Source organism: Gasterosteus aculeatus, chromosome 18, assembly GCF_964276395.1.
Source record: "Gasterosteus aculeatus chromosome 18, fGasAcu3.hap1.1, whole genome shotgun sequence".
In the NCBI taxonomy this organism is placed as follows: domain Eukaryota; kingdom Metazoa; phylum Chordata; class Actinopteri; order Perciformes; family Gasterosteidae; genus Gasterosteus; species Gasterosteus aculeatus.
The window spans coordinates 5,319,615-5,332,441 of record NC_135706.1 but is presented as its reverse complement, the minus strand read 5'-3'; the positions used below and the strand labels follow the sequence as shown (position 1 = coordinate 5,332,441).

The 12,827-nt window shown below is 41.2% G+C and overlaps 3 protein-coding genes across 12 annotated transcripts in view; all 3 read left to right on the top strand.

Annotated features, from left to right (window-relative positions):
* Positions 1-4,246, top strand: part of fam184ab (family with sequence similarity 184 member Ab) — a 109,556-nt gene extending 105,310 nt beyond the window's left edge. For all 4 annotated transcript variants that reach the window (XM_040160480.2, XM_040160479.2, XM_078093017.1 and 1 more), the window contains one exon: positions 3,208-4,246. In XM_040160480.2, coding sequence (XP_040016414.1) covers positions 3,208-3,216 — 9 coding nt within the window. In that variant the 3' untranslated portion in view covers positions 3,217-4,246. The remainder of the gene's footprint in view (positions 1-3,207) is intronic.
* Positions 4,247-5,847: 1,601 nt separating this feature from the next.
* On the top strand, positions 5,848-7,887 carry ptrhd1 (peptidyl-tRNA hydrolase domain containing 1). Its single transcript, XM_040161195.2, has 2 exons — positions 5,848-6,154; positions 6,892-7,887. The coding sequence occupies exons 1-2, from the start codon at positions 5,942-5,944 to the stop codon at positions 7,060-7,062; spliced, it is 384 nt and encodes a 127-aa protein (XP_040017129.1). The 5' UTR covers positions 5,848-5,941; the 3' UTR covers positions 7,063-7,887.
* Positions 7,888-11,767: 3,880 nt separating this feature from the next.
* Positions 11,768-12,827, top strand: part of ncoa1 (nuclear receptor coactivator 1) — a 40,120-nt gene continuing 39,060 nt past the window's right edge. For 2 of the 7 annotated variants that reach the window (XM_040160254.2, XM_078093009.1), the window contains exon 1: positions 11,803-12,588. The gene's annotated coding sequence lies outside the window, so the exon portion shown is untranslated. Of the gene's footprint in view, positions 12,589-12,664; positions 12,790-12,827 lie in introns of those variants that run through there. The other 5 variants (XM_078093010.1, XM_078093007.1, XM_078093015.1 and 2 more) reach the window with 5 other exon arrangements.

Genomic DNA, 12,827 nt, shown 5'->3' with positions numbered 1-12,827 from the left:
GAGGTGTTTTATTTTGAATGCGACTTTACTCCTCAACTCCATAGTTCGATGACTGCTTCTCTTGTTGCTTGATGATAGCTGTGATTGGTCGCCGTGGTTACTCATTCACTGAAGAATTATGTATCATGCTCCTCCCATGGATACATGCAGTCTGCACATTGCATGCCATGAAATGTGTTTTAAGCGCTGGTATGTAGCTTCCATCTGTTTGCATGTTTTAGTTGCTGTTCATGTACAGAATGAGATGTGGTGGCTGCTTTGCAAAAAGCTTCGGGACAAACGTTTCATTGTGGGGAGGCAGCAGCACGTACAAAGACACACACAACAGAGCCAAGCGATTACAGTATCAGGTCAGATATTATGGATCTGCTTTGAAATGTTTTCAGACTTCGTTAAACAATTCGCCTCTCCTCGCCCTCCACACTCTCTGTTCTTGACAAACATCTGCAGTTGATCTGTGCGCCCGACTGAAACGCTTTACATCCTAGGGTCCTTTAAGTATTTATTTCTTCAAGAGACTTAAGATGAATCAGAATAGCAATATTCCAAGTCTTTGTTTCCAGTGAAAGTGAATCTCTGTCCTCACAGAAGACTGACGAGTGCAAAGTCCCCCATCAAATGTAAAGCCATTTGCATCTTCACCTGTAATTATTTGATGTTATTCATTCTGCAATTTGTTTTTTGTTGACCAGGCGTTTTGTTGTAGGTGAACAAAATTATCTTTGGCGTATTGTTTTTTTGGCACTCAAAAAAATAACGTTAGTCCTTCATGGTTTTGCAACTTGATTGGATGCTGCCGGATTGGCTTAAACACAGTGGATGAGGGTAATCAAGGGTCGTCTTGGTGGGACTGACTAATTTCAACGTTATCTCATTCAGGAAATGAATCCCTGGGCCACACTTTTCAAATAACATACTTTGTCATCCTCTGGCTCAAGCTCAAGTGAAGTCACGAGTTGTTTTCTTTCAAGTCCAGTCCAAGGTCATCAATTTAGTTGTCTGAGTTATGTGACTCTAGTGCACAAATAGAGATACAAACAGGGAAATAAGTATTTGCAATACTCTGACTTTAGCAGGAGATTTACCTGAATTTTTTTTGTGTTGGCGATGATGAATCAGATGGTAAACACATTAATTTCATGTGCTGAGGTTCATGTAGCTCATGAAAATGAGGTCATCTACATAGACAAATACTGCTTTTACATTGTTCAGTCCAGTTAATGAGAAACCATCCCTTTTACTCCCTGTTGGTTGGAGATTGTTTTTGCAAATAATAATATGGCATGAGATGTATTTGTAGAGGATTGGTCAGGATAAGGCAAACATAGCAGATCTGCTTTTTTTTTACCCCTGCAGTGATCCTGAGGCGACGGTTGTGCCAAACAAACATTTGTGATGAAAGTAAACATTCCTCATCTCATTGCTTCTTCCTCACTGATTCATCACCTCATCCTCTCCATGTCGTCTCCACTACATTCCCTTCTCTGTGTGACCCGAGTCAGCTTCCAAACTTCCCTGCTCACAATTTGCTTCGTGCCGTCTGTGTCTCCATTGCTCACATACCTAAAAATGAAATCCAAGAATCACATTTGATTGATGAATATTCATTTTTACTGCAGCTTTAATGGCCACTTGCGGTAAATAACAAACATTTTGCTCTTTTTTTTATGATCCCCTTTTATGCTTGTGATTTTTATACCTCAGACATTTTGATATTGTATGTACTCAATAATTACTTTCAATGAGCACTTTAAACCTTTTGTCACAACCCAACTTTCCCTCACGGATCAACAAGGTTCCATTTGCTCAGACACTTGACCAGTTCCTATTGTCTCTGACGACATGAAGCTGGCGGCTGTTGATTGTGAACACAAATGATCATGGAGGATGATTTCAAAATGTCTACTTTATAGTATTTACTACGGTGAATGTTGTATGTCGTATATATTTCTATAAATATTTGATGAACTTAAAACCAAATCCTTTGAGTCAGACTGCACAGTATAAACATGATGATTTATCATTCTGCACAAACACAAGGGAGGCCTTTTGGTTAGCTTAAAAAACAACAACAAAAACAAATGACACCCTCTCCAAAAATGTAAATATCACCCTGAGGTTATGGGACTGTTTGTTTAACAAGAAGCCAATTAAGAAAGCAGAAGGAGCTGCAATAGGTGTTTGCTCTGGAAGATGCAAACACTCTAATTTGTTTGAACAACATGTCCCCCCCCACCCCCCTCCTACTGCCCTCCCCCAGGTCTATGGCTTAATGGGGTTGAGGAAGTATTCAGATCCTTTCCTGAACTAAAAGGGCCAATACCCTACTTCAGTAGTATATATTACTAACGTGCGTTAGTAATATATACTACAGTACCATTCAAAAGTTTCTCATTCAATTGAATGAAAAGTGTAAAAAGTTCCCTGTGACTGTCATGCTTTGAATATATTATACAAATGCATTAATGATAAAGCAGGATCTTGCTGTTGTAATTGGTTGTGGTGAAACTATTCACTAATGATTATTTTATTACATTCTTTGCTTTGTGTATACTGTAATCATAAAATAGTAAAAGACGTGGGCTCAACTACCCAGAGCCCAAAGTGAGACACGAACAATGCTTTTTTGTCCAGTCCATATCTAAACATTATTACGAAAAAATGTTTTGAAAAACTGTTTACCTCCCAAAAAGTAGTTACACTAGTGCATCAACTATTCAATTGATATGTAGTATAGAATTGGACCAAATAATGTGGCTCAATAGATCCTATGTAAAATAGATAGCCCCCTTGTGGACAGTGGGGAAAGTAGACGACACATTGATTTAAAACAACCCTTAAGCTTCTAGATCAGTGTTATCTGACAGTTGTATTCATATTGCATTGACACGTGTGCCAGGCTGAATTAAAACAGCAAGGTTTTAAGTCAAGTATATGTTCCATTCACATGCATTCAAGGAAAAGAAAAGGACACTTTCAACAAAGAAAGATGAGGCCTAGTAAAAGACTGTAGCCAGTAATAGTAAAACAATGGACTGTCTTAAATGACAGAGGTTTACTTGGAACTGGCAATGTGACACTGCTGCTCCCTGTCAGTGTGGTGTAAGTTTATACTGAATCAGCCACTGTCTTCCTGCTTGACTTGTTTTTTTCCTGTTTTTATTTTTGCTGACGTGATTTATTCTTTTTGCCATCCTCGTTGTGAAGCCCTCCTGAAACGAAGGACGCCGCCATCGACTCCCCGGACGCCCAGCGCCAGGAGTGGTTCGCTCAGTACTTTTCCTTTTGATTGACCACAAACCTGCAAACATAATGATTCAGCATGTCAACCAAACTTAAAGAAAAAGAAAAAAGACCAAGACAAAAAAAGAAAAAAAATGTTAACTATTTGTTCTTTATTGCCATTGAGTTTTTGGGGGGGAATCAATTCACTTTGGGTTCAGTCAGCTGAAGCTATAAGTCATGGTTTGAGAATGGCTTTTCATTGAGAACTGGCTGGCGTTCATGTGGAGAAAAGGTCCAGATCATCAGCTTCCTGCAGTTGACTGAGGTGAAGCTGAATTGAACCCGGATCCGGACCGTCAAACGCCATTACTCTGATCTGATTTGATTGTTTGATTGTCTCTGATTGTTTCACTTTGGACGAGTTTCTCTTAGTACAGTGACAAATGATCATCAGTATGTTCGATGTTTCTTTTATTTCTTTTACTTCCTAACTAATTTTTGCGGTTGATTTAAAAGTAGGAAAAAAAACGAGTGATGCATTTTCATGCTGCTAATTGCCATTGTTGGACTACGGTAAGAAATATATCTATATAAAGAAATATACGGTAGGTTATTGTGCTCTCTCTCTCTCTCTCTCTCTCTCTCTCTCTCTCTCTCTCTCTCTCTCTCTCTCTCTCTCTCTCTGTATGTGGGCCACTGCATCCAGCATCTTAGACTAGGAGTGCTGATCTAAGACCAGCTTGCCTCCTCATTTATGGTGAAGTTTTACATGGAACCTGATCCTAGATCAGTTACACTTCTCTGATATGCTCTGTGAATACAGGCTCTGATTTTAGGACGGCACCATCGTGGCAAGTTTGTTACAGCTGCATAGCAGATTTTGGTAGAATATTAAAACCTGTTTGTATGGTCGTCTGTCTCAACACAGATATAATGATGTCTCACCAATTTTAAAAACAAAAATAGCATATTTTATATTTATATTATAATGTGTATGCTTAATAAATTATTGTGACATTTACTTGTGTACAGTTGTCATTTTTTTGGATGAATCTGGGGTTTACTTTCTCAGGATTTTAGGGGATGCCAGATTATGGAAGATCACAAATGCCAAAAATACTTTTTTCTCAGAATATGTGTGAATATGAGAGCAACTATCAAAGCATTTTATTTTTATAGAACAAGGCTGATGAAACACTAAGAAGAGGCAGGCTGTTGGGGAATTTGGTCTAACAGCATTGATTAACTGGACTGCGCTCTCAGCAAGAGACTTACGAACATGAGGGCAAAGCTTCAACAACGAAGCTCTGATGTTTACCCAACAGTGGCACATTACAAACATCATGTCAAATGTAATGTTTTGTATTTACTGTATTTACACTTGTAGATCTGGGTGCTCTTGAATATTAACTTGCAGCTTAACAAGAGATTTCTCTTGTGCTTGCTCAATGGTTTTGCCTAGGGCTGCAACTAACGATTAGTTTGATAATCGATTAATCAGCCGATTATTTCTTTGATTAATCGATGAATCAGAAAAAAAAACAGCATTAAAAACCTTTAATTTACAACCCTTTATTGTAAAACAGAACTGCAAATTCACATTGCAAAAATACTTCAGAAAGTACAGGTTGCTCCTTGTACATAGTAATTTATAAAAAATAAAGGATTTGTTTTAACGTCTTGTTCTCTATACTACACTCACAAACTCTCACTTACAAACACACCCCCATGTTCACAAGCTTATTCTTTAACTTATTACCATCATTGTAGAGCAAGTTAAGTAAATGTATACACCCCATCTAAGTACAGCTAAAAACAACCAAGTGCTATGAGATGAATTTAAAATGGCATGTTACCAAGCCAGGGACATAAAAAAAAAAACGACCTCAAAATAACCAGAAAAATAGTATACCCTGCATACTTAAGGTTCATTAATAAAAAACATAAAGGAGGAAAAAACATATTTTATGTTACATTACATTAGAGGTCATTTAGGTGACGCTTTTATCCAAAGCGACTTACATTGCATTTGTGGCGCACCCTCTCTGCCCTGAGTTTTGGGAAACCAATGGGAACGTCCAGCGACTTTCAGACCCAATAACGTGAAAACTAAAGTATTTAATGCAACTAAAAAAGGTTGGAAAACAATGTCTGGGACGTTACCAAGCCGCAACTCATTGGGTGGCGTAATAATCGCGCGACACAACAAATCGATAATAAAATCCGTTGCCAACGCTTTTAATAATCGAATTTTAGCGATTTCAACGGTTTGTTGTTGCAGCCCTAGTTTTGCCAGCAGTGAACTTCCACACTTCTTCCGGAAATGTATCAAAATATATTTTAAAAAGAGATAACTGCTGTCGCTTTGTAATACTGTAATACAATCAGTACACTGAACCCCCTTTTCGTAATTATATTAAATAATGTAAATCTAATTAAAGTAAAGTATTAGGAATTATGAAGTAATTGTATCTATATGTTTGTATTTTAACGTGGGAGAGGACATAAAGGAAGGACGATTTTCTAAACATAATATATATCATCCATTTATTAAAATGATCTTATGCTCGGCTTTAAGAGACAACGATTTGTTGATTTATTGAAATCACCAGCAGAGGGCAGGAACGTGTCAATATGATTTAACAATAAACGACATTGGCTGAACAGGAAGATAAACAAACCCGGACCTGGGTTGGCTTCCTGTTCGGGCTGGAAGATGGCAGCAGTAACAGGAGCCGGGTCTCCTGGCCGGCTGGTCCAGTATGTTGTCGTCCGGTCGGATCTGGTCCACAAGCTGTCCTGGCCCCTGGGAGCCGTGATAACTCAGGCGTGTCACGCCGCTACGGCTGCCATCCACCTGCACTACGGGGACCCGGACACACAGCGGTACCTCGCCGAGCTGGACGCCATGCACAAAGTGGTGCTGGGGGTGAGCGCCACACTCCCTACAAATATCCCTCGCTTTACTTTGCACGATGGTTGAATAGTTTATTACAACGTGTGTGACATTGACAACACGTGATACCTGTTCTGGTTTGGTCGTATTGATCGACTTTGTGAGTTCTAAAACCGACTTAATGTCGTTCACGCTGTTGCTAACGTGGTTTAAGGTGAGCGATGTCATTTATAGAACCACACGTAACGTTAAAGCAAAAAGCTCGCAAAGTTCTGTCTGAACTATGAAATGAGAGCCGAATTAAAACTCCTTGAGAATATATTTCATAAAAGATGGAATTGCCCTCTTGCTTTTATATATGTGTCCTAACGATGAAATCAATCTAAACGATGGCATTTATAATGGAGTATGGTATCGCTTCATTGAAGATTCAATTAACTTATCTAACCGTTTTTAGAGAAACCAAATAATAGATAATGATATTGTATATGTATTGTCAATATAAATCTAATGAAACTCTAATGTAATCTATTATAAGATGAAACCCTCCCTGCCAAATAGTACATAGTAGAATTCTAACAATTCAACTAGTCTATATATACAGGAATGAACAAATATAAGTAGACTTACGGTTTTATATCAACGTATTCCCTCACATGGAGCACTGTAATTAGTTGTGAAGTAATGGCAGTTTGTGGTCATTCTATGAATGTTCCTGTATATTTAGTAGCCTGGCTTACTGTCCACATCTGTAATGGATTTCCTTCCAGGCTCCAGACGAGGCTGCCCTTTCCGGGTTATCAGAGAATCTTACACAGGCCGGGGTGGCCCATAAGCTGTGGATCGAACAACCGGAGAACATCCCCACCTGCTTGGCTCTGAAGCCATGTCAGAAAGAGACAGTCCAGCCGCTGCTGCGCAAGTTCAAACTCTTCAAATGAATGCCTTGGACCAAAAAAGATCAGCCAGCTGTGCATTACAGTGCATGTCCGTAATATCATTTCACCTTTTAAAGATCTCCATCTCAGTGAATCCAAACACCTGTTGTGTCCAAGATTGGACTGTTGTGTCAAAGATTAAAGTCGGAAAATATTAAGTTGTTTTCTCCACCACTAAGCGGCAAAAAAGCACACAGCATTTGTTTTGCAATCATGTTAATGAGGCAATTGATAAGTAATACATATCGTCGATGTTGCATAAAGACAACTATGTAAACATATCAATAATGCAGCAAGAATGCATTTTACTTACAGCTACAAAAAATGGTATTGCTCTCTTCGAGGGTTTGCGGTAAATCTGTGAAGGGTTTTTCGGTCAAATAATTGCTCACATTCTCAGCATACTTTTAACAGCATTATAGTTTTACCCCCTTACTAGTTTTCATACAATGAACCTGCACAGATCATCCATCTGGAGTACCACACAGGAACAATTCTGTTAGGAATATTCTATTGCTGTTGTAACAGGATATTCTCAAATGGGTAGCTCTGTTACAGAGTACGGCTTCATGTTTATACACAGTGTTACATATTCATAATGCGCTGTATTACAGTGTGCGACTTTGCGTTAAAATTACAAGGACAAACTTACTAAGCATCAAGTCTGTAATCTAGGTCATGAACTCTCTGGAATACATTCAGTGCCGATTTGTTCCGCCTGTGAAATGGAATCTCAAGCTTTTTGCCTGGATGTTTGTGTCAAAATTATTATTAGAATAAGATTCATGAGTGTGTCTTCAAAGGGTAATAAAGGGTTTTTTAAATGACGTTCGGCCCCATCATCGTCTGCCTGTGTGAACAACGGAGTAACTACACTCTTCATTTCCCCCGTCTGGAAAGTAGTTTTTAGATTAGATTAGATTTAACTTTATTGTCATTGCACAGAGGTGTACTGAGGCAACAAAATGCAGTTTAGCATCCAACCAGAAGTGCAAAATAGCAAAAAGTGTTAGAGTATGTGCATATGTAAAGTGTAATAAGTGAATAAATAGATATGTACAGTAAGAAATAGATATGCAATATGAACAGTAATTGGGACAAGAATAGCAGCAATTGAGGTAAGAAGTGTAGGTATGATAAGTATATGTAAAGTGCAGGTGTAAGTATTAGTGGTGGTAATAAGTGAGATGAAGTGAACGAGGTATTAGTAATATTATATTTAAGAGGTATTGTAGGTATAAGTACGATTAATACAGTAATAAGTGGTAGAAAAAAACATTCTGGTGCAAATGTTCAGTGGCTGGAGGAGGGTGTGTGGCAGTCAAGCCAGGGTGGAGCGGGGAAGTACAGTCACTGAGGGAGGTGTGTGTCGGGGTGGGGGGCAGAGTTCAGTAGAATGACAGCCGCAGGGATGAAGCTGTTCCTGCACTGCTGGTCCGGGAATGGAGCACCCTGTAACGCCTCCCAGAGGGGAGGAGGGCAAACAGTCTGTGGCTGGGGTGAGAGCTGTCCTTTTCGATGCTGCGTGCCCTCCGCAGACATCTCTTGCTTTGAACAGCCTCAATGGTGGGGAGTGAGGATGCGTTGGGCAGTTTTCACCACCCTCTGCAGTGATTTACGGTCCGCGACAGAGCAGCTGCCATACCATACTGAGATGCAGTTTGTAAGAATACTCTCTATGGTACAGCGGTAGAAATTCTCTAGAATCTGAGGAGACAGATGGGCCTTCTTCAGTCTCTTCAGGAAGAAGAGACGCTGGTGTGCTTTTTTTTACCAGGGATCAGGTGTTGAGGGTCCAAGAGAGGTCCTCAGAGATGTGGACACCCAGGAACTTGAAGCTGGCAACACGCTCAACCTCCATCCCGTTGATATGGATGGGGATGTGTGTGCCAGCTTTCTTCCTGAAGTCCACAATTAGCTCTTTGGTCTTCTTGGTGTTGAGAGCCAGGTTCTTGTCGGCGCACCACACCGCCAGGTGCTGGACCTCTTCTCTGTAGGCCGACTCACCGTTGTGTCGTCTGCAAACTTGACAATGGTATTAGAACCATGTACAGGTGTGCAGTCGTAGGTGAAGAGGGAATAGAGGAGAGGACTTAGCACACAGCCCTGTGGCACGCCGGTGTTCAGGATGAGGGTTGAGGAGGTGTGGTTCTCTACCCTAACAGACTGGGGTCTGTTGGATAGGAAGTCCAGTATCCAGTTACAGAGGGAAGTGTTGAGTTTCGTGATTAGTTTGGAGGGGATGACAGTGTTGAAAGCTGAACTGAAGTCTATGAACAGCATCCTCACATAGCTGTTGTTATTGTCCAGGTGAGAAAGGGCGGAGTGTAATGCCGTGGAGATGGCATCCTCCGTACTCCTGTTCTTGCGGTAGGCGCAGTTAATCTGTTAATGATGAAAAGGAAAAAAAACAGCCAGCTACTAATGAAGTGTGACCTTTAGCCGACATTAATTCAGCGATTGACGGGTTTGGAAGCAGAAACGATTGCCTTTAAGAGAAAGGCACAATAAGGTTCTAACCACTTGCCCGTCAATCACTTTTTGTTGTCGAAATCCTTTTATTTGTCTGCCTCTGTTAAAACCAATTTGCCGATAATGGATCTACTCTATTCAATTCTGTGTTTAATTCTATGTTTATTTACCATATAGATTACTTAAATTTGAAATCCTTTTGTACACCAAAAGGGCTGCCGATTTGAATTTTAATTCTGGTTCATTTTGTGGGTTGCCATTATTTATTTTTGAATAATTACCAATTTTGTGAATTTCTCTATGTATTTATTGGTTGGATTGGGTTTTACAAAGTTGAATAATGTTGCCGTACATAAAAGAATGAAGCTTATGAATTTAATCATTGGTATCTTATAACTAAATAAACATGCTGCCCTGTGCAAAGGTCCTTGTTCGTAAACCGTCAATACAACATTTACAGAAGGAAGTTCCCACGTCATGGTCCATTTTTTGTGAACGATAAGGCCTTTACTTTAGCAAGAAAAATCCACCTTGTATGAATCGGTGGGCCAGATGCTTTTATACAAAAACTTAAATGAGATCGAACACAAGTGTGATTAATAACATTAATCATGGTCTATCACGCATGCTGGCTCACTAGAATGACTGACACACTAATAATTCATTTTATTTATACCTGTGTTTTAACCAGCTATGCCAAAATGGCTGCTGTGATTGGGGCCTATTGATTTCCCCTCGTGAGTCTGCGTGTATCGTCGAATGTGGAGAAACCGAGTGAAACATAAAAAAGTTTCTTTAGTCATTTGAGCTGCACACAGGAGCGACTTGTTCAAAATACCAACAAACCGGAAAGGCCAGTTAGGTCAAATCGCCCCTCTGCTGCTCGGTTTGACACGAGCATCACATTTCGCATGAATAACTGCATAAATAACAAATGTGCCGTGGGCTTTCCAACGAGCGCTTTTTAGTTGAGTGCAGTTTTATCAGCAGGATTTATTCCCACTATTGCTGCTCTCCCTTCACAGACTTCACTCTGTGATGGCTGACTGGGTTTATGGAAAGTATTTCCTAATCGCTAATTGAACTTCTTCCTTAAATGTTTTGTAGCTGAGTTTCTCATTGTTTCGCTCAGACGACACTGGGTATTGTTTGTAGTCTGTTTCCTTGTTATCTCGGCTGTGAGGTCTTCATTCCCAACACATCTGGGAATGAGGCCAAATGTGATTAAAGTAGTAGCAAATGAATTGGGGGGTTATTGTCGTATTGTGGATGAGCCAGCAGCCGTCACATAGTAAATCTCAGCGGACACCTTTCAATGAGTTACGACACCACCCGTCTCCGGCATGCTTTAACAAAGGGTTTTAATTATGGCAATTATTGCATTTGACAGAAAAATAAAAATAAAGCCAAAACAAACAAACAAAAATCATAGATCCAAATGGCTGTCCATGAGTCATAACCTTCAACGTTGAAGTACGACTTCTCAGAAGGAATGTAAGTGAACAGTTAACACACAGTAATTACTTCTGTGTAATTCCCAGAATGCCTCCCAAAGACTGGCCTACACTCATGCTACCCCTTCTCCAATGTATCAGACTATAGATGTCACGTTTCCAGCTGCAATGAACAGTAGAAAATGTGCTGTTTAAAGTCTCCATTTAAACAGTAAATTCCTCCATGCCTGCTGTATTGACCACCAGAGGAAGCTGCAAAATCAGTTCACCTTCTGGGATCCAGTGACATCGCTTGAGCTTAAAGGGGGAAAATAATTGGATGTGCTTTTATTTAATGTCTATGTTCTTTGTTATTAGTGCCTGATTCTATAGTTATTTACAGAAAAAATACGTACACGTTCAATTATCAGAAAAAGGATATATTGCTCTTATATTTCCCACATCAAGATATTGAAATACGCTCTTAAAGTCACATGCACTCAACACTAAACAAATAGTGGCGCACAAAACACTAAAAATAATAATTAACAGGCTTTAAAACATCACAGATTTGAACTCAACAAACAGGTTGCTCTAGATTCCTCCGGACTGGAACGAGTGTCTGCTCTGCATTCAGACTGAACTAATGGTGTCGTTTTCTCCGTGAAACGGTGGCTCGTGGCCACCTAATGGTGCTCATAAACACCGCGTGCGCTCATAAATCATGCAGCTCCTGAATGCATCACCGTGTACCAGACACTATGGATTCTGCACGGTGCGCCGACACACGCATGCGCGCGCGCGTACGCACAGCTACAGGAGGCCCGTGGGGTTTGAACAGTGCGTCGCTCCACACGCGCACGAGTCAACTGGACCTCCGTCACGTCTTCAACACGCGAACATAGTTCCCGTGTGGTATCGACGCAAACGGGTCGCTGACAGTCCCGATCGGGTCTTAAATCCGTCAACGCGGCCAAAGCTTCGGTCCGATGCCATCGGCGTGAACGCGCATTGACGTCTCGTGGGCACGAGCAGCGCTGTTTGTTTGTGTTGAGAGATTGGAAATGGCGGAGAGCAGAGACCGAAGCCGTAACTTGGGTTAGCTAACACGAGTGCGCCGTCACTGAAACGCGGATACCACCCAGAAGCGAGCGGCTCACGGTACGTCCGCCACCGAGGAGATACGAGTCGTACGCAGTGGGAAAAAAAGCCTTTTCGAAATAAGGTTTGGGTTTATCGAGCTGGTTAGCTTGCTAAGCTATCCGTGCCTGCAGGCTGGCGTTAGCTAGCTTCAAGCCGTGTGTTTGATTTCAGCGACGCAGGCTTGTTTGTCAACACAAGCTGACGTTACATTGATAGCGAGCCAGCGAACACGCGACTTTTCTCCCCCGGTCGCCAAGCTAATCTGCTCTAGAGTTTGCAACATGATCGCCACGGCCCACCACAACATTGTGAACCCCAAGTAACAGTGGATAAAAAAACAATAACAAAACTATAGACATCTGACGCGAGTACGCGGGTATGCTAAAGTTAGCCAACTGCCTGAGAATTAATCATCCAAAGTGACAATTGACAGCGGGACCTCGTGGGCAGGACCTTTATTCGCAAGCGGACGACAACACGGGTGAGTACAGCATCACAGCTGATTACACGCAACGACTCCGTGTCATCCTCACACTCCTTGTGTGGTCTCTGAAAACACCCTGACTCCTTGTTGTTTGTTTTGTGCACCAACAACATCTCCTTTTAACTGCACCCGTGACGCGGGCGGTGCTCGCCAGGACGTACCCCACCCGAGAGGAAAACACGCCGGGCTGTTGCTTATGTAAGATCGGCCCCGAGGTGTCGTCTCAGCTCGGTCCG

Bases quoted from the DNA above. Each gene is read 5' to 3' on its own strand.
- ptrhd1 (XM_040161195.2), top strand. From the start codon at position 5,942: ATGGCAGCAGTAACAGGAGCCGGGTCTCCTGGCCGGCTGGTCCAGTAT. The intron at 6,155-6,891 runs GTGAGCGCCACA...ATTTCCTTCCAG, and splicing joins TGCACAAAGTGGTGCTGGGG to GCTCCAGACGAGGCTGCCCT.